The sequence below is a fragment of the Otolemur garnettii genome, unplaced genomic scaffold, assembly GCF_000181295.1.
Source record: "Otolemur garnettii isolate 467f Iridium unplaced genomic scaffold, OtoGar3 scaffold00005, whole genome shotgun sequence".
NCBI classification, from domain to species: Eukaryota; Metazoa; Chordata; class Mammalia; order Primates; family Galagidae; genus Otolemur; species Otolemur garnettii.
The window spans coordinates 11,678,359-11,700,917 of NW_003852400.1; the positions used below are offsets into that span (position 1 = coordinate 11,678,359).

Genomic DNA, 22,559 nt, shown 5'->3' on the forward strand with positions numbered 1-22,559 from the left:
CAGGATGAGGCAGAGGGAAATAGCCAGGCTTTATCAAACCTGAGAAGAAAAGAACTGTCAAATTTCCAACAAGTGTTCATGGACAGGAAAGCACTGCTTTAAAATAGCAGCTGAAACAGGGAGGGATTTTTGCTGATTCATTGTCTGGGTGACTGCAAATGATCTATAGGAAGAGGAAAGTCCTATGAGCCTTCAAATTAACTGGCTCACATCCCTTCCAAGAAGAAACTACGGGAGTAGAATACAAATTGTTCAAGAAAGGCATAAAGAGTCGAGGAAAAAGCAATATCCAGCCAGATGAAAGAGGATGGAGTCACAGACAGGAATTGAAAAAAAGCCATATTTTTTAACATTTCACAACACAAAACAGAATGATGAGATCTAGGACATGAAGCTAAATGTCTATTCTGACTCATATTCCTTTCCAGAAAGTTCAGAAACACTAATTTCTTTTAAAAGTGACTAATAGAAAAAGATTCCAGTTGAATCTAGTATAATGTCAATCTAGGAAAGGAAGAGAAAATCATTGCCACAAGGAAAGGTCATCACAAAGGCATGTCACAAAATATGTGAAAATTGAGTGCGACTTCATATTTTAATAGAAATTAGAGAACGTGAAAGAATAAAAGAACGTAAACCATCAGAAAAATTGAGCAATGACAGAACTCAAAAGACATCAAAATAGGAAAAGGAAAAGTAAACTAGAAGGAACATTAGAGCTGAAAACAAAAACAAAACAAACACAAAAGCATATGCCTTATGAGAAAAAACAAAAACAAAAATGATTTGAGCTGAGTGCTGGTTTTACAGGGTTATTCTATTTGTGAAGATGATATAACAACATATGCTATGAACTTCTTATATTTAGTAAAAAACTTAGTCAAAAAGTTAAATGATGAAATGAAGGAAGAGATAAAAGAGATTCAAGAGAAAGTTGAAGTCAATGTTTTATGTTAGAAAACCGTGGTATGTATCTACATTCTAGTGAAACTTTTCTCATGCCTCCGATGACTTTCTAAGTTCAGGGGACACTTTGTGAGACTTGTAACCCTCCTTTCTATGCTGTCTACCTGCTTTCCCTCCTAACCCTCCTAATTATGGCTTATTAATCTGCTTAGTGGTTTTTCTGACCCTGCTAGCTTCTTAAGTACTCAAATTTCTGGGCTCCACACTTAGCAATTTTCTCTTTTTACTCATATTCTCTTCCGCGGCAATCGTATCATGCCTGAAGATTTCTACTTCCACACACATATGGTTAATTATCAAAACATATGTCTACCTTAGATCTCTCTATATCCAACTGTTATAGAGATACCTCCATTGAATATCCAGTTGTTCCCCTCCCTGGAAAATTTGCTCCCTAGCCAGCCCTTCTGATCCCCAAGAAGGTGTTAGTTAGTTAGCTAGGTTTAAGCAGGGAGAATGAGGGATATAGTTAGGCTATGTTGGACTGGCCTGGTCCAAGCTGACCTGAGCTATTATGGGAATGGGGCTGATCAAGACTTTGTAGGTGGGTTGTTTTGCAAACAGTTAATTAAGACCCTGGGAGATTTCCAAGCAGCAGGTGATGTTCCCCAAAGTTATATATAAAACCCTAAACTGCACTTTTCATGGGGCCTCTGTCATTAGGATGGGATCTGCCTCTGTCATTAGGGTGGGATCTTGCTAAAACTTTACATTTGTCAATTATTTCAGTGGCTACCTCAAGTCACCATGCCACTCTAACAAAGATAAGCATTCATATCCTCTTTTAGATAGATCACTTTAGTTTTTTGTTATCTTAAGAAAAATCTTTCAACATTCCTATACTTTTTACATCCTTTCCCATATTTTTTCCTTAGAGATTCTATTTCTTGATCAAATACAGAATATTGCTGTCTTTATTTTGTCACTATTCAGTCACTTTTTAATCTCCTATCTTATTCATCCCTCTACCAAAACTGCCCTCTGTGTAGCATTGATATTAACCATCATTTTAAAACATTTTTTCCTTTTGTAGGTGTAACTTTGATTTTGCTCTAAACTAATTTACCTTACACCAAATCTTTCTCCCTTCACTCTCTTATAGGTGAAATGCTATATGCCTCTGGCCAAAAAAGCCATTTGAGAGAGAGCAGTGAAAAGACTTTGTGCAGGCATACTTGTGAGAAACTGAGGCAGAATCCCATGTGGCCAGGTTAGTTGTAGACCTAACATGACCAAAGCTTTGGCTGGAATAGAATTTCCAGACTGCATTAAGGAATTAAGGTTGACTTTATAAGGCCAGTGAAAAAGCCCTTTGGAAAACTTGCCAGATACCCATCAGTAACTTTTCCTGATCTGTGGTAAGTGACAAAGGTCACTTGCTGACGGGTCTGGGAATGGAGTAACCTTTCCTGATCTGTGGCATATGATGAAGGTCACTTGCTGAGGAGTCCAGGAATAGTAATGTGCTAGAGGACCTCAAGAGAAGAGGAATTTACCCAATGCATACAGGTATCTAATGGCACAGATGAAACCTGGGCTCATGAAAGGCTTTTGAGAAGTCCAGCCTGAGAATTCCAGCAAAACCCCCTGACTTAAGGCCTACATGGGAGCAGAGGTTTGCACACAAATTCCTGTATGCCCAAGAAGTTTCTCTATGCTTTGCTTAAAGATTCGAAGTAACTGCCTCCAAATGGCATGGTCAGTAGAACAGATATTCAAATCATCTCTTTCCCCGTAGGCTCAGGCTTCATCAGATAAGAACAAAGAAAGTAATAACTGACAACATGTTCTTCATTAAGTTATGTTAAACTGGGTTATGTTGAAAGAGTTATGCTTAAAGGTGTATGTTGGGTGGATTATCAGATTACCAGGGAGGAACTACTTACAGGGCGGATGGTGTAAGATGTTTAAATGGATTAATGAAGTCATTGATGCCCAGTGCCTACGTGCAGAGGGATTGTCATGAATGTTAATGAGGTCATTGCTGTATAGTGTTCATGCCCAAGATTGCCTATATAAACAGCAAATAAAGAAGGATTGCCATTTTGCCTGAGTGAGCAGATGGTCACCTTTATTTAAAACACAATTTCAACAAGCGCGCTTATTCTCTGCAACATTGCTTTTCCATGAGACCCTTATGGCAACACTCTGCTTATATTGATACTGCTTAGACATTCAACTGGCACCTAAAGGACATTTTCCAAGTTATTTTGGCAAAGTGAGAATGGTGAGAAGGAAGAAAAACAAGAGAAGGAATAAAGCAGATGGGGGCGGGGCTCCTTCAGAGGAGACCACTGCTTTTCTCTCTACCCCCAGTTCAAAATCCAATCAATTTTGTTAATGCCCTCTCCTGGCTCCAGACTCCATCTTTCAAATAACTTTAAAGGGAAATGAAAAAGGTAAAACTGAGAAAAACTGAGCACTGGTTAGGTTCTCACAAAAACCCATTTTGATTCTACAGCTTTCTCTTGTTAAGGGCTTAGTATTTCTTCTTAATCAGTGGGAAGTAAAATCGAAATTTTCTTTTCATTCTGCTTCATCTTCAACATCTGAGAAAATGCTCAGTTATATAAACTGTCCCGCTGCAAAGCTTCTCACGTCAGTCCCCCACTGCCTTTTCTTTGCTATTTCAACAACAGTATTAAGTGCCTTCATGAGCTCTCACACTCTCAGAACAGCCTCCTTGAATTTCTGACTTTCATCTCTCCCTGTTTGAATCAATCCTAAATGTTAATATTTGCCAATCAAATACTCCACTCAAAACTCCTTCTTGGTCTCCATGTTGTCTTTAGAAATAACGCAGAACTCCAAATCCTCCACCAATTTGTCCCAGCTTTATCTCCTGCTGTTCTCTAACCAACCACACAAGGTCTGCAGGGCTCTCCTAAACGTGCCTGCCTCTGAGCTTTTTAATCAAGATATTTTCCTTGTCTAGAAAGACTTGTAACTTTCATTCCTTCATGTAAAATTGCATAAAGACTTCAGATGATGTTTGGGAACAAATACCTTACTGCTCTTGTTATCACATGGTTACACTTTCCTCTTACAGATTGTTTCAAAATATGCCATATTTGATATTTAAACCTTTATGTGAGATTTCAATTACCTTCAACTAATTGAATTGGATTATAATAATGTTAAATCATTCAAAGGTATGGGCATGACAAAAATTTCAATCATGTTTAATATTTAGATAATTATGTGAGACCAAATATTCAATATTGTGCATATGAAGCTGAGTTACACAAACTTCCAGTTCTGTTAATGATAACATATCTTGTATACAGATGATTCTTCCACAGATCATAACTAAGTGAATTATATATACATAAGTATATTTTTAAAAACAACTATTTGAAAGCACTGTAGATCAATTAAATGTAGACAAAGATTAGAGAATTTTTCACTTGAGGAAGAACATGAAAAAAACTCAAGTAGAAAGCAAGAGATTTTATGATCTTGGAAAGTCACAGAGCAAAGTTTTAAAGTATCAAATTAACTGAAAATTAAAGGGAGTTATCCATATACTAAAGTATGCATCTAGAATCTGTGCATCAATTATTTGCCAAGCTTTTGACTGACAGCTGAACTGTGTGTGCACACAGACCATAAAATGCAGTGACGGGAATGCTGAAAGGGCTGGAGGTTTCACATTGCAAGGGACTCTTGAGTTTGACTCTAACCAAGTAAAACACCTTCTAGAACAAAAAATCAACCCTCTTCAATAGGTAGTAGAATCCATAATCTTGATAATATGTAATCTGTAATGTACAGTACACAACAAATAGTAACCATGCCAAGGAACAAAATATGATTCCTAGTCAAGAGAAAAATTGTCAAGGCAAACTAAGCCTGAGATGACCCGGATGTTAGAAAATATATTCTATGACTTAAGGTAAAATATAGCCAAAATAAATAACAGGTGAACACAGTATAGAAATGGAAAATGTAAGAAAGATCTACAACTAAAAAGTGCTATATGTGAACATTAATTGGGTGAGGTAAGTGTACTGGAGATAACAGGAGAAAGAATTTGTGAATTTGAAAATAAACCAATGGAATTTATCCAATAAGTCAGTTTGAAATCTTCTCTCCTTTTGTACTCCCTACTTCACCTGGCTGGAAGGAAGTAACCACAGAATCAAAACGTCTTTGCATGTCCTTAGTAAAATACTACACATAAGTTTTCGTTTATTTAAATAAAATACTATTTGTATATTTCAGTTGTTCAATTAGTAAAATAACATTTTTACTAATTTAACCAAACAGAACATAGTTTTATACTAAGACATGTTTAAGTGAGCAAATGAAGCCAATAAGATTGTTCAGGGGAATGGAGACATAGAGAATTAGCTGGTTCACGGATTTTATAGTTGAAAAGATTTTAAACGCCCAGAGAGTTTATTTCTCTGATTCAACCAAACTGAATTAACATATCACAATGCTTTTAATCATTCTAGAGAATAAATGCCAGTCTTTCTTTCAAAACATAGTTGTTTTAAGCATTACTTTTATTGATACCAAGAAATAATCTTACCTCCAAATGATATCCAACTCTGATAAAGGTGCAAATGGGGTCAAAAGCTCCAGTACCACAGGTCAAAAGGTGTGTCCTGTTATAGTGATGCAAAACCCGAACATAATTCGCACATTCACTCTAATGCAGGGAAAAAAAAAGACATTTATTAGTATCTAAAATTGAGCCCTTTTTTGAATTTTGTTTTTCCTAACCCTAGAAATCTCATGTCTTAGCATGTATCTCCTGTGGGGGGTGGAAACGATAATAGATGAAAAGAAGGCACAACCAGGGAAAAGGAAACAGGGGCGACCAAAACACCTTCTAGCTAGCAGTGATGTGTGAACTACAGTTTATAATGGGAATGCGTCATTTTTTTATATATGTGTATTCTAGTTCACAATTGAGAAATAAAGAAAAAAAGCACCATTCAGAAATTTGTCAAGTGTAAAGATTTGCATGGCAATATGTTCCACTAAGTAATTAAGTTATTCCCAATGCTGTTTTTTTTTTTTAAAGCACAGTATAAACAATGAATCAGCAGAAAGTCAGAAAACCAACAATTTTAAAAAGCTTCGTTATTCATAAGAAAGCATATGCAGACTTTAGATCATTACAGAATTTTGACACTTGGGAAAATAAGTGTGATATCGTCAGATTCACAATTTACATAAAGCACTTTTCAGAGAAAAATTTCAAGCACAGAGGAAGCTAACCATAAAAATAACATTATTTTATAAAAATACTGTGAGGTTACTATTACTTTAAGAAAATAGCAATAGCCCAGATATAAATATTTAGTTATTTGATGAGCTGTCTTGTCTCTATTGCAACTACTCACATCAGCCCTATATAATTCAAAAACAATTTTGCATGGCTGTGTTCTAATAAAACTTTATTTATAAAAATAGGCCTAAGTGCTCTAGTTTGTCAACACTGCTATTCAACTATAAACTTCCTGACTATGGAATCTTTATTTTTGGCATCTTCACATTCTCCAGTTAATTAAACATAGTACCTAATACATACGACATGCTGAACAAATTTCTAATACATCAGTCTCTTGGTAAGTTTTAGGGCCAGTATGCTGAACGGAAAAAAAAAAAGGAGAAAAGTTTATATTTGTTTCCAAACCAACTTGACTAAATTCATTCTAGGAAATGCTCTCTTAGCAAATTAGGTATTGCGATTTACTCAAAAGTATTTCATAAAAGAAATACTAAACACTTCTAATATTAAATATTACTTTGAAACCAATATATGCAATTATTAGTAAATGTAATGTTTTATAAGAACAGGTTGTGACTTCAACTCTTTAAATAAGTCTGTCACCAGGAGACCAAAGGCCAGGAGTACCACTTCATTATAAGTGATTCAGGAAATAGTGTGCTCTGGGCAAGAACAAGGTCTATGTTACTGAACTGATTATCTAGCAGGGGTCCTCAAACTTTTTACACAGGGGGCCAGTTCACTGGCCCATTGGAGGTCTGGACTGTGGGCCCTGGCACAAGTTGGCTGCTAAGCAGGACAGGTAGTGGCGGCAAAAACACCTGGCGGGCCAGATAAATGTCCTAGGTGGGCTGCATGTGGCCCGCAGGTTGTAGTTTGAGGATGCCTGATCTAGGGCAAACCAATGTATCTATTTCTTCAATTTCCTGCCTACATAACATTTTCTTCTGATCATTCAGGCATAGTAAAAATATCTGTTCTCAAATTGCTGTGAGCACCTGCTCTTCCTCTCTGGACACACAGTCACATCTTGGAGTGAGCCAATTAGACCACATTTTGGCTCATTTGAGCTTAGATTGACATGGCCTAAGATTTTGTTCAATTAGTCAGCATCACATTATGGGCTAAGGCAGCAAGAATGTGTTGACTCACATTTTGGCTGTGCCCCAGTTGCTACAGAGAATCAAGAGTTGGTATAATGCATGTTAGTCTTTTATGTTGTATTTTTTAATTCAGTAAGAAGAAAAAAGGATAAATTTCCTTTCAAGGGCAGATATGAAGCTTTTCCTCCAAGATATGTGTTGTGTCACCAGAGCAGCCAGCCCCTCCTGGATGCGGAAGTCCTATCTGTGTGGGTTTCGTGTGTTAGGGGCTGTGTCGGGGTGCTGCTGATCCACCCCCACACTGCAGGGAAACGATGGGAAAAGGGAATATTGTTTTAACACATTAACTGCCACGTGACTTATGACCTATTCAAGTGTTCACGTTACATTTTATATTACTAATTTTCAAGTTACCTTTATATCAATCTATGTCTTAGGAATGTTTTGAAGTTTTATTCTGTTTTCATAATCAAACACCATGGCCAGTGCATGTGTTAAGTAGGGGAGACCATAGAAACATTTGGAATAGGTAAAACATGTTTACTCCTCTCAAAAGTTTCATTCCCTTCTTTTCTTTTTTGTTATAATTTGCTAATCAAAGTGAAGTGAAATCCCACAAAGAATGTGCTTAACTTTTCCTGGAATTAAAATAAATTACCCAGAATTATTTTTCTCTCAAAAACACAAGAAGTGAGCATTAGGATAAGGAATGTACAAACCCAAGTTGATTCAAATCCAATAAAACCACATAAAAACCTAGATCTGGATGACACTTTGGCTTCTTATTGACTCTACATAATTTTATATAATTACATGGATGTAGGTCACTACAAAAGTTTTGAGACAGATTGTTAAGGCCCACTGTTTCACTTCTAAGAAACACAATCTTTGGTGTCCTTTCTGACTCACAGGCAAGTTTCCACTTATTAGCTAATACGCATTACTAGGAGGGCTTTGCTGGTTTCTGTCTCATGGATTTTACATTTCTCGATTTTCATATATCTTAAAACTTGCGCGATGATCCACAGATATCTTCTACATGAACCAAATTGCATAGGTACTTTCTTAAAAGCCAATAACAGCTTCAGTCTTCTGGGGCTGAACAGTGATATACAATTGATGATTTAATTTACAATGAATAATACTCACTGCGTCTTTTCCTTTCATTATGCATTCTTCTACTTTGAGAGCTGTGCTAGGCCAGAGTATCTGAAATAGAAGATAATGTCCTATCAGGGCAACTGCATCGGAAAGTAAACCACATTGAAAAATCACTGCATTTTCTACAATTCATTTCCATTGTGTTCTGTTTTCTAGGAAAAGACTGCATCATCTTTACAAAATTATTTGCATAATTTAGAAACTTATCTCTGAGCTTTAACTTTATGCTAAATATCCCCCCTCCCCCAACATATTGAAGGCTTGGCCCAGTCAAGGCCACTGGCACCATCACCAGCCCTTCCTCATATTCAACCAGATTGTTTTCCCCTCCAATCCAGGCACCCCCTCGAGTTTTCTTTGTATTTTTACCACTTAGCACAGAATCTGGTGTGTGGTGGGCTATCAGTGACGTTTGCTGTTTGGAAGGATTAAAAGATGAATGACTTTTAACATACTGATTTATAATGTATCATCCAGTGATATATCACACTACAACTTCGATTTTAAAGTACATGTTTAACTCAACCAGTTTCCAGCTGGATTTCAGAGAGTTTAATTACATTTTATTTGTTAATTTCTTCCTTGAAGAGAGACTCCGTGAAGTATTTTTCACCTGCAGTAGGACCTAGCGCTTTGCTGAGCCCAGACAGAAACTGATAAATACTTATTATCTGGATCCACATATCTCTGATGGTGGCATTTGTTTCTTTTCTCTGATTCCCTTCGTTCTTCTTTTTAAACTTTAGGGTCAATTATACCACGAGCCAGACTTGTGCAAAGAACTCTATTTTCTTTTTCTTTTGTTTTTGTTAAGTGCAGTGGTTTCTCATACCAATAATCTGTGATTCGTTGTCACCAACAGTCTTTGAAAGTCTCTCTTGTTTTATTCGGGCATTTTTTTCATCCCCCACTCCGGGATCTCTTTCCACCCCCTTGAGAGGCAAGTATTACATCCTGTTACTAGGCATTTTGTTTTTATATATTCTTACAAAGTGTATACTATGACTTTGTGCACATATTTCTAATTTAAGTAAATATTATGGAATTTTATATCTCAGCTATTATTTCTTTTTAACTAAGGATTAGGTTAAAGATTTAAGATCCCTCCGTAGACCCATGTTCACATACAGTCTACTGTCCTACTGCTTTGCCATGCTCAGGGGATAGCTCCCCCCATTTTCTTGTCTACTCTCCCAGTCATGGATACCCAAATTGCCTCTCAGCCTCCACCACATCAAACACTGTCATCTCTCCTCTCTGTACACAGCGTTTTTAGATCTCTGTAAGAATATCGTATAAAGCCAAGAGCAGAACTGCTGGGTCCTAGGTAAGAATATATGGGACATGCAAGTGTCTGTCACACTGCTCTCCAGAAGGGCAGTGTCTAACCAGCAATCACCCATCTTCATCTGGCACTTCCAACTTTTCTATTTTTGTGTGTGTGTGGCTTAACACTTTTAGTGAAATATCTCAGTTAATCCTTACCACAACTTTATCAAAGAGCTGATATTATCTAGAGGATTTCATTCAAAAAATGTATATTTCTCCGTGCAAACCCACAGAGCAGTAGATCTATGTGTGGAAGCAAAGGAGTGTGACTCATTTGAGTAACTGGGGTAACAGGCAATCGCCCTCACGGTGCCTGTGCCTCAAGAACTTCAATCTCCTACTTAAAATAGTTTATTCACACTTGGATCAATCACCCTCTCCCACCAAACTACAACATTCATCCTCCTTTCTTAGGCCAGAATTCCATGGGAGCCCCATGTTATACTAACATCAATTTCATGGGCTCTGCTGGTCAGATGATAATGGATTTTTATCTTTGAAAGATGTTGATTCTCATCTAAACACCCACAGTTTTTACTTTGTTCTGTTTTTCTTTTTATTTTCTTCTGTTATTTTTAGGCAGAATCTTGCTTTATCACCCTTGGTACAGCGTCATAGACTTTACTTTGTTGCCTACATTGAAGTCAGGCTAACTCACTATTTTTTTTATTTCCTTACCTTTCTGTTGTCAAGTTAACATTTTAATAAAAAGTAGAAATTTCCCAGCCAACAAGCATGGACCTTTTCAAGATAATCATATATTTTTTTAACAAATAGCCTCTTCTTTCTCAGAAAGTTTCAGTGTTCAGGGCCGTTGGTTGAGAAGAATTCAGGTACAGCCTTTACCATCCAATGTTTACTATTGTTAGACTATTGCTGGGCCTGTGACAGGAAGCCACACGTTTTTCTATGACAATTTCTTTCTTCCCTTAACATCTCTGTTATCTTACGTCTCCCCTCCCTCTACTCATCCCACTTTATCCATTCCACTTGTCAGCCTGGAAAGATGTTCTGGTTATTGATAAAAATATTAGATATTACTGACTTTAAGGTATTTTAGTTAACAAACTATAATTACTTCTACATTAGTAATCTATGTTCAAAAATAAGAAATTTTTTATATAAATCCCTATTTCTATTTTGTATAGAAAAATATGAATAAAGCAACTTTGGAATATGTTTCTGCATAGCAATATTCCTCTCGAGTTGAAAGTCTGAAGTTTTCTTTCAATGGGACAGTTACTCTGATCTTCTTCAGAGTTTTCTTTTACCTGACTGGCCCTTTCGGGTATTTCAAATCTGATATTTATGTTTGAATAACAATCATGTTCATATTAAAGCTTTTTATTAGCTGTGCCTCATAAAATATCATGTAAGACATTGATATCCTGACATGACAGGGGCTTGTCATTTGGCTTATACATTATATGGAAAAATCTAGTCTCTGACACATAAATGTGGGACTTTATAACAACGGAGACCATAGCATTTGGTTATGATCTTTATATGATTGAATTTATTATCAATCGCTCTCTGGTTTAAATTATAAGTCCAAAATATCACTTGGATGTTCTTGGTGCATAAGGTCCCCAAATTCTTACTAACGATATCCAGCATCAGGTGTTCTTTTGCTTCCATTATGCAGCGTATAAACTTTTAAATGAAAACATTTTTTTTTTTATTGTTGCAACACAAGAAAAAAAGCTAAAAGACAAAGCAACTAAAAAACCAAAAGCATACACACAAAATCTTAGAACAGATGTTGATTTCATCAGTGTATTCACCAGCGGACCCTGTAGGAGTTGGGAAAGGCATCCCGTATATGCCTCATCATCAGGCTAGGTTGCAACTTTGCATGAATCTGAGGAGAGTAACACCATTGTAGGATAGCGATTTTGGAAGTGAAACCATAGAGTAAACAAAATGTATTTGATCTATTTTGAAAAAAACGTTATTGCACTGAGGAATAGATTTCAACAGATGATTGCTGAGACTCATTCTAACTTGAGGTGAAATTTGGTTTAGGAATGATGATTAGACTGTGGATGTATAAATGATTCAAATGCATATGATCATGTGTGTGTATATACAGACTATATGTGTGCTATGTATGTGTGTTTGTATATACCTATAAAAATAAAAATTCATCTTAGGATAATTATCATTGGAAATATTATCAGGACTAATTCCCTTATCAATGGGAATAAAATAGAGAACACCTCATCCATAGTTCAGAATACTGTTTTTTATTCATAATATAGTTAGGAGACGGAGGACTTTTCTTTTTAGAATATTAACATTGTGTCTTACTCATTTTTCCACATGTAAATTGATGGCTTCTTTTTTTTAATTAAATGATAGCTGTGTACATTTATGCAAACATGGGGTACAGTGTAGTATTTTCATATACAATTTGAAATATTTTCATCAAACTGGTTAACATAGACTTTGTGTCATTTACTTAGTTATTGTGTTAAAACATTTATACTCTAGTAATTCCATAACATATTGTCCTATTCCCTTAAATCATGGCTTTATAATGATTATTCCCAAGATTATTTAAACACATTGTTTGGAGAGAGTCGTTCTTTTTAGCATTTTTTGCACATCTTTTGACAGCTTTTGTTCCAGAATATCTTTTCAAATGTCCTGGAACCAGAGATTGAATTCCCTCCAGGGGAAAAAAAATGGAAGATTTGTTTCCTGACCAGCATAATAAAATGTCTCTCTAGGGAAAAGGTTGGACAAGTTTGCTAATAGCCGCTTAAGCTTGGGTGCTTACTACGCTTGGGGTTGCTCAGATGTGTCATATATCCACTGAGGATGCAGTGTCTACCCCGCCTGCTGTGAATCACCCTGCAGGACGTAGTGGGGGTGGTGAGGGCAAGCACACTGGTGAAATATGAAGCTCTTGCTGCCTACTGTACCATGAGTAATAGGCTTTGACTTTGACCCAGGAGTCTAATATTTTCTGACAGCATTTGTAAAACTGTGATAGGTTAACCGGTCTTAAAAATCTCAGCCCCTTCAGTTTTTGACACAAACAAAAGATAACATTAGATAATGAAGACAATAAATGGCTCTTCTAGGATCATCAGAATATGCATTGTTCCTGGCAGCAAAACTAAAATGGCAATTCCTTTAAGAATGACAAAACTATACTTTCGGGTCCATTTTACAAAGTGTTTCAAAACAAAATCTTTCTGATAGTTTTTCAATGGAGACTCTTTCTCCTTCCTCTGATCCCTTATAATGCTCTTATTCTCTCAACTTGGGATTTGTTACTTAATTGTAGCTCTACTATTAGACCATACATTACAGGGGGTAAGGCAGTGACTTATTCCTGTTTTTCTAATGCTTCCCTGATAGAATGTCTTTTATTATTTTTTTATTAATAGCTGTGTAATTAATGCAATCACAGGGTACAGTGTGGTGTTTTCATATACAATTTGAAATACTCATCAAATTGGTTCATGTAGCCTTCATGTCATTTTCTTAGTTATTAAGACATTCATACTCTGCTTTTAGAAAGATTCATTTGTACCCTTGTAAGATAAACCATAGAGGTGACCCCACCAATCAGGGAGAGGAGAGGGGAGGGGGGTGAATGCCTGATAGAATGTCTTAAATGGTCTCTGTTCATTCAATGTCTGTTGACTGACTTCTATCAATTCAATTTAACTTTATCACATCATCAATAAACTTGATCACTAAAGCAGCTTACAATAAAGTTCAGAACATCACATTCAATGACATAAAAATGCCATAACAAGTGTCAAATGAGTGAAGAAAGTAAAATGTTCCAGTTTAATAAAGAAGGAAATACTTAGTATTTTTCCAAAAATCTAAATGTTGAAAGACTGATAGGATTTCTGAATACACATTAAAAAATACTGAGCAGATAACTCTGGATAGAAGGAAGGGAGAGAGGCAAAAGATTAATTATGGGCCAGCATGGTGACGCCTGCCTATAATCCTAGTACTCTGGGAAGCTGAGGCAAGAGGACTGCTTGAAGTTCAGGAGTTTGAGACCAGCTTGAGCAAGAGCAAGAATCTGTCTCTACTAAAAATAGAAAAATTAGCGGGCGTGATAGAAGGTGCCTGTAGTCCCAGCTACTCAGAGGTTGAGGCAGGAGAATCACTTAAACCCAAGCGTTGGAGGTTACTGTGAGCTAGGCTGACACCACAGCACTCGAGATTGAGGCAACAGAGTGACAGTCTAAAAAAAATGAGTTATGAAAATTGAGAATGCTTACCACAGTAAAGACCACTACGTGTGACCCCTCCAAAGGAACAATAGAATTAGAAGTGTACTAAAGTTGTTTTTGTTTTGCTTTTAACAAAATTTAATATGCTGCATATCTAAATGTTAACTCAGGTGACAAAATAAGACTTGGAATGACCTCACTGGAGATTGAAAGTTATTTTTCAAAGAACTGATGGCTTTAAACCCATCATGTACAAATGTTCTGCCAAGCCAGTAAAGGAAATGATATTCTTCATTTGTTTTGGCAGTCAGGATGTCTTTTGGTTCTGCTCCAGAGTTTAGCATCAACAAAAACCCATAAAATTAAGCTATTTGTTCTGCATAAAACAGTTTTAAAGGCAGTTAAACAACAGGGCGTAATGTTATTTCCAAATTCCCTGTACCAAAAAAAAGGTTCAAAAAGCAAAGGTTAAATACACATCATTTCATCACAATACCCTGCAATATAATTTAATCATTCCACTGCACATTAACAGGCCATCTACTAGTTTTACACATTGCAAGGGAGAAAAATAAAACATAAATTAAATTACAAAGTCATTTTTTTCTAGATTCCCTATTGAGTCTCATAATTAAACTAGAATGAAGGATTTACCAGCTACTGTTATAAGATGTTATGACCCTCAGAGATTTAGAGAAGCAAAAACAAAGGAATAGAAGTGGAATCATTTTTATCTAAAAATATGTTTTTATTTAAAAAAAATCTAGCTAATATAAGTCTGTGTACATGGCACATATTAAGGTGACTAAGATTCTACTATAATTTCATTGTATATTCTTTCTGCTTTTATTATTCTACTCAATTCTTTTTTATGGAACAAAGCTGAGAGAAGAATTCTTATTTATATTTTTTTCTTCATTTTTCATCTATGAACAGTACTAGAGTTCAACACTGTACATTTTAATTATACAGGTTATATTATGTACATATCATTAAAAGCAAGAAAATCTATTTTGAATATAACATTAAAATAATTCTAATGGTTTATAAATGGTGTTCTTTAATCTGACACACATTAGCTGTCTGTTTATGCCTTAATTACAGTGACTATCATTATTCTGATAGTTTATATTACAGAATTATGATCTGTATGATCATAAACAAAATTTATACTTGGAAGGATTATTCTCCAAAGCGTTTGAACGAGAGCAATATTATAACCACACAAATATTTGTAGGCTGACACGCAACCTTTTGCATGGATGAAATTTTAGTTAATATCATTAATGTGAAACATCATCTACATTTACATGTAAATTATATTATAATGCCTTTCTCCACAATAAAAATCTAGATTCTAAAATAGCAGATATTTTTCACTTTTGATGCAAGAAAGTTGAATGAATGAGAGAACTACACATATTTTTATAAACATAATTATCTAACCAAGCCATCATATCTACAGATATCCAAGTTAAGTTGTTTAATTTTAGCTTTAATTATAGGGGTGAGAATAACTTTAGAAAAAACTAGCTGAGACTTAGAAAATTAGTGAAAAATCAAGGTTCCTTAAAGCTTATTACTTAATACAGAATTTTTTGTCACTTCCTATAAAAGACAGCCTACATAAACATTTTCTTTAATTTTTTCCCATTTTATGAAAAAATTTAAAATTTTATACTTGTTGTATCATCTAGATATTTCTGATTTGTTTCAAAGTCTTAATAGTTTTCAAGTGTGTACAGTTTTTAAGGAGCTAGGTAGATAAAAGGTAGATAAGCTAATCTATTAACTGTGATTTACATTGGAGTCTCCCAGGGATCTCAGATTTTGCCTTAAGTAAATAAAAGAAGTACAGTTGCTTCTACCAGTGAGAGGTTTCTCTCCACTGTCACCGGCAACTAACTATTCTACCAGTTCTTAATCATTACTAGTGTCAAATTCAATACTGCAAATGGAAGAAAAATCGCAGGGAAAGATGCACCTCATTGCATAAGGCAGAACTAATGGTGTGCCAAAGACCAATCTGGGAGACAGGAAGTTCACCCCAGAACAGTAACCCAGTTCTTAGTGATGGCTTCCTAGACAAATGAGCAAATGAGTTTTAAATTCTAACTGGTACTTACCAGGTCCATGGCTCTATTCTCATTTTCCTTTTATTTATCCAACTGTTAAAGTAATCACACTAATCTATAAATTATTTTATGTCCATATTCAGAATCCTCTGACTCCGGTAAGATTCTGTTTCAACAGCAGGACAGTCAATGTACTTCATGAGCAAGTCTCAGCCAAATTTCTCCCTTAACTCCCACCGTGTCCCCACATGCCCCCACCTCATTTATCTATTTCAGCCAAGTCAGTATTCCACACTACTCTAAAATGTCTGTCCTTCCTCCCCCACCTACTCTGTTCTCACTGCCACACTCACCATAAGTCTATCTTTGAAAGTGCAATTTAAATTGCATCTCCTTTAGAAACCACTTCCTCAAGCTTTTCAATACTTAGCATTTTATTGGACCTTATTTATTATCTATTCAAATTATATCTATAGTTCATGTGTATCTATGTATCTTGATTATTATAAATATTTTAGGGTAGAGAGTATTTCTGCATACTTCATATTATCTCCATGGATGTTTCTGGAACTAAGATAAATCCTAAAAATCTGTAATATTCCTTTCATTTAGAAATGGCAGCATATTAGAATCATTTAAATAATATAGAAGATTAAACATCATACTTACTACAATAGCCACCAATATCATAACTCATCTGAGGAATTACTGAGAACAAGACATTCTCCTGGCAAGCCTGGAAATCTCGTGGGACTTGGAAGGCAAGCCACCAAGTAACTCAGTTACTTGGCTAATGTTAAACATTAAGTATTAAGGAATGTTAAACATTAAGTATTTTAGGCTAATATTAAACATTAAGTACTTTATGGAAGTTCCTTGAAGGATTAGTGGAGAAAAATTGTATGTAGTATTTTTGGAGATCATTTCCCTTACCACCCTTGAAGATCATTTCCTTGAGTACATACTCCCATGGAGCCTATGAGATCATTTCCCTGAGCATACAGCCCCTGCATGTCTTTGCTTAGTAATCTTCCCTCCCATTATATATCTTTTCAATAAAAGGACTCTGCGAGAAGTGCTCAGGGCTATCCTGCACCTATGGATGGTCTTACCTCTTGCAGTGTGAACTCTCAATCTATGTCTTGTGTGATCATTTATGTGACGTATTTAGATGATGCTTACTATGTTCCAGACACTGTTTGGGGCCCTTAATAACTCATTTAAGCCCTAACAATAGCAAAGATAAAATTACTATGATTATCTCTTCTCACAGATGAGAAAATGGAGAAATCAAGATGTAGAATAAGTGGCCCCATATCACTCATCAAGTGGTGGACTTGATGTGGGAGCCAGACAAGCCAACTGTAGAAGCTCTGTTCTTTGCCATTGGACTCCACTGTTTTAAAAAGTTTTAAAAGTAGATTAAAATAAATTAAACTTAAAAATCACATGTTAGCTGTTATTATCAAGTTTAAGAAAAATGTAAACTGTTGATCAGCTGTACCTCATTTTGTAAATCAGAAAGAATAAGGACAAACTTTCAAACAATAGGGAAAGATTAACAAATATACCCAATCTAATGCTTCTTTATGCTGTATATAAAAATACGTGATGAATATAAATTAGGAAATAAGTTTTTTCATAGAATATAGAAAATACACAAATGTTTCCAATATTTTTAGGTGCTATATTGGTAAACTTTATCATGCTATATAATAGAGGATTTTTATTTTTCATTAGTACGAATACTAATTTTAGTTTACTAAATATCGCAGTTGCTATTATAAAATCCTATTACATATTAAAATTTAAATTTTAAATTTTAAATTATAGGGAAAGTTTTTCTTTAATCTTTTTATTAAAAGGAGAATTTGAATTACAGAATAACTGTGTAAAGATTAGGTTGACACTAACAAAATACCAGGATATTTTGCAATTACTTTTTTTTTTTTTTTTTGGTTTACCCTAAGTATATTTTTTACATAACTCACTGATTCAGTTTTCTATGAATCATTTAAGTTTAAAAAAAAAAACCTACCAATTTTCTAAGTCTTTTTACATCTTCCTAATGTTCAATTAAATTATAGCAGCAATTGAAGTTTAAGTAACTATACATCTTATAAAATATATTTAATTCTACTGAGTGTAAAGGTGCTAACCAGAGAACCTAATAACAACATAATAAAATGTCACTATCTCTCCTGGTGGAATCTTGACATTACAAGAGGTATAAGTAAATTAGGGTAAAATGTGCAAGAAAATAATATACACTTCAAATTACTTAGTTGGACATTCTTCCTCAATATGGAATTGTAATTTAATAGCAAGTAAAAGAAAATTTAATGAGAAATATTTTAATATAAGAAAGACAAAGGCAATTTAAATAACTCTGAATGTCTATGCTTAGAGCCCTATCCCATTTGAGAGACCTTAGAGATTCATCATAAACAAATGCTTTTTTAAGAGAAAATGAAATTAAATTTATAAGCAATGAAGTTAAATTTATAAGCAATCAAGTAAAAAATGTCTACCAGGCTGCTTTATCTTTCCCTTTCCAAGTATTCTATCATACTAATTTCCTAATGGTCTTGCCTGATCAGGAAATATCAGATGCTTTAATTCTTTCTCTAAGATAAGACTCTAGAGAAAGGCAAAAAAGAAAAATAAAATTGTCTTTGTTTTTCAATTTCTTTACTGTTACTGATGAAATCAAGAATTCTAACCTAAGAAGTTTCACATTTACCTGTGGATTTTGGAGACTTTTAGAGAGCATAATATTTAAAAACTACCTTCTTTTGGAAAGTAGGATGTTATCATATTAGATAAAACAAACAGAATTAAAGAGTTGGAAGTTTTATAGTGAAGAGTATGATTTGGCACCAAGATTGAGTTTTGCATTTTTTAGTGGGAGTTAAGAATCTTTAACAAATCTTACATAGATACAAGGAAGCAAAATTATGTTGTGAAGAGTGTTATTACATAGTCTGGGAAATGCGATGAGTTAAATAACCTATACAGCAATGCCAATATCTAAAAACACTAAAATAATATAGTAAATTTACAAAATGGTACATGCCTAGGCATTACAAATTTGCATGAGAAAAAATCATTCATATGTATGTATATATCCATATAAGTTATGATACAGAAAATAACTTTTTAACACCACATATAGGACTGGCATTTCCAGGGTCTACAGGAATACATTAAATTGCAGCACTTCACCACTCTGGATGCACGTTACAACCATGTGGGAGGGTTTTAAAAAACACCACTACTTGATATTCACTTCAGTCTAGGGGTAGAGTCAAGTCACAGATATTACTTATGAGACAAGGAGTATACTAAGGTGCAGTCGAGGTTAAAATTACCATACTATAAAACAGAAAACATGCCCTCTTCATCAGAAGAAAAGTGGGTAGGGGGTAGGTAGGTAGTTAAGGTGGGGTTGGGGATTTCCATGAGTAGAAGGAAGGCAAAAACTAAGACAAGTAATAGATATCTTAATGTGACTTCACAGTTGTGGCAATTAGCTCAAAATATTAACCTTTATCTTTAATTCAAAGTTACAGTGCTTATGAGACCTGTTGCCAGGTCTTTTTATGTAACATGTTAATAAAGAAGGTGTAAGTTCTTTCACAATTGTTATTTTAATACACATGTCATATTATGATAGCTTATTTTGGTATGTTGACATTGTGATAAGTTTACTTCAGTATTTTACTAGGTAATTCTATGTATGTAATTTGTGCGTTTAAGGGTCCACAGGTTTTACCAAACTTCCAAATGGATCCATGAATCACAAAAAAAATTAAGCACCCTCAAACAAACTGCATTTCTTATTGCTTTTGTTGAGACAAAAAGATGATGAAAAAAAGACAGTAAATAACTATTCCTTGAGAAAAGGTAACAACGTGGGATTTAGACCACGTGTAGAAGAAATGACATTTCCTAAAGAAGAAGAAAGCCAGGTGCTGTGACTCACGCCTGCAATCCCAGCACTTTGGGAGAATGAAGAGGGAGGATCCTTTTGAGGTTAGGAGTTTGAGACCAGCCTGGGCAATATAGCAAGGCCTTTTCTCTACAAAAATAAACAAGCCAGGTGTGATGGCACACTGCAGTCCTGGACACTCAGCAGGCTGGCGTGAGATGCCAGGAGTCCAGGAGTTAAACATTGTAGTGAGCTATGATTGTACCATTGTACTCCCACCTGGGCAACAGGGCAAGACTCTGCCCTCTTTTAAAAAGAAAAATGTGTATGGTGGGGGAGGAGCCTCCAGTGATAACGAAAGAGGTAGAAAACATCATAAATAGTAGATTTGGCGATAGAAGCATGAGGATCAACTTTAAATTTTCTAAAGGTAGTTAACACTTAAGGTTATTTATCTTACCTGAAGAGATCCTCAGACTAATCCGACATGACATGTTCTAGTTGGCTGTAAACACCATGGAAAGTATTAACTCACCTCCAGGTCAACAATGAATATTCGGACTCATGTCCCACATAGCTCTGTACAGCCTCCAACCTGACTCCACCTTCCTGGATGCCTCAAACCCTTCTGCTTAAATTCACTAGAATGTCCTTAGCAAAATTTCTGTAACTTCAACCACTGTTTCCATGTTCCTTTATTTTCATTCTGTAATTAAGACCATATTGTCTCTCAAGATGACCACTTCACTACTATTAGACACCTTTAATGGAGCAGTTTTTTTTTTTTACTCTGAGCTCACGTGTAAAGACATGTTTATTGATTACTTTGCCTCTTCCTAATTTTTCTTCTCTCCAAACTTGCCTACCCAATTAATATCTAAAACAAAATCACAGACATAAACCTGAAGTTCATGTGATCACAATCATATCTGTTTTCCTCTTCCTTATAATCATCGACCATCATCCTTTGCCATATTCTCATCAATTAAAGATATTAAAGATTCTTGACCTTCCTTCACAAAGATGATTCATCAACCATTACCCTGGCAAATCAATGCTGTAATGACGTCTATTGTTTCATGATCTGGTCCTTCAGATCAGCCCCAGCCACACACTCTGTCACTTCTCCAGCTCTGCAGTGCAATGTGGTGGCCACCAGCCACACCTGGTTAGTAAGCCAGGAAATATGCACAGTGTGATTTTACATGGGTGACTTTACACGTATTGCTTCTCCAGAAAAAGCTTTTTCTAAGATTTTCATCCTCTACTTACCAACCCTTTTACTCTGTACTTCCCTAACATGCCTTATTTTTCTTCATAGCACTTGTCTTACCTGGTATTATACATGTAGTATTTTATTTTTCTCTCATGTTTTTAGATTTCTTATACTGATTGTATTCTGTAAGAATGGGGTTATTAAAATTATAACCAAATAACTGAAAATTAAAATAATTAAAAATTATATTACAGCTGCTAAGATAGTAAGATATTGGTTCAATGATAGACAAATGAATCAAGGGAAAGGTGTTGAAATATGTAGATGGAGAAGACCAACAGAAGAAGTGTTAGCAAGTGTGTAAATCACTGAGAACTCACACAGTGGAGGGGGCAGAACTTTGTATAACCACATTGGAAAGCTATTTGGTATTATCTTGACAGTAACATGTTCTAAAACTGGCCATTCTAGTGTTGAATATTCCCTCTGAATGCATGCCAGCATGTGTATATCAGGAGATGCTTACGCCAATGATCATAGTGACAGTCAGAAAGCAAAATATTGGAAGCCACCCAATGTCCTTCAACATGGAATGGACAGATAATTGTGCTGTATTCATATGACAGAACATATTACAGAGAAGTCAGAGTAAATAAGAGCTTATACAGAGTGCTGTCTACGTGCCAAGTACTGTTTCTTTGCCTTTTACATAAATTAACTCATTTTTATACTCAGAAAAGACTAAGATTTCCCCTTTCATAGGTGAAGAAACAGACACAGAGGAATTTAGGAACTTGCCCAATATTACACATGCATAGTCAGGATTTGAACCTTAAAGCCTGACTTGTGCTCGTAATCCACTATTCTTTCTCTACAGCAAATAAATTATAAATGCAAGTAACATGATGAAATCTAAGAAATAGTGATGCATAAAAGAAAAGGCAATTTTTACACAGCTTGAAAGTGGTGATGTTAAATAGTGCGCCCTGCAAGGAAACATACACAGGCAATGCATACAGTATTAGGAAAACAGATGGTAAAATTTTAAAAAATGAAAACAAGGTAACGATAAACATAAAATCTAGGACAGGCTTTGCTACTGGGCAACAGAAGAACATGCAGGCAAATAGGGTGGAGAAGGAGGAGGAGGCGGCTGCCCCCTCAAGGGGATTGAAGATATTCTCCTCTGGAGGTGCATGGTGGGGTCAGAGGCATTAGCTTTATTATTGTGCATTCTAACATATTTATGTTCTTTGTATCCTTCTGTGTACAAGCAGTACATTTTAAAAGAGATTAAGAAATAAATAGAAAGTAAAAAAAGGAGA

The 22,559-nt window shown here is 35.2% G+C and overlaps 1 protein-coding gene across 1 annotated transcript in view; it reads right to left on the bottom strand.

Annotated features, from left to right (window-relative positions):
- The window catches only part of SEMA3E (semaphorin 3E), a 250,538-nt gene that overhangs the window by 73,928 nt on the left and 154,051 nt on the right, over positions 1–22,559 (bottom strand). Inside the window, exons 3-4 of the mRNA XM_003782630.2 lie at positions 8,464–8,523; positions 5,504–5,623 (exon numbers count right to left, since the gene is read on the bottom strand). Coding sequence (XP_003782678.1) covers positions 5,504–5,623; positions 8,464–8,523 — 180 coding nt within the window. The remainder of the gene's footprint in view (positions 1–5,503; positions 5,624–8,463; positions 8,524–22,559) is intronic.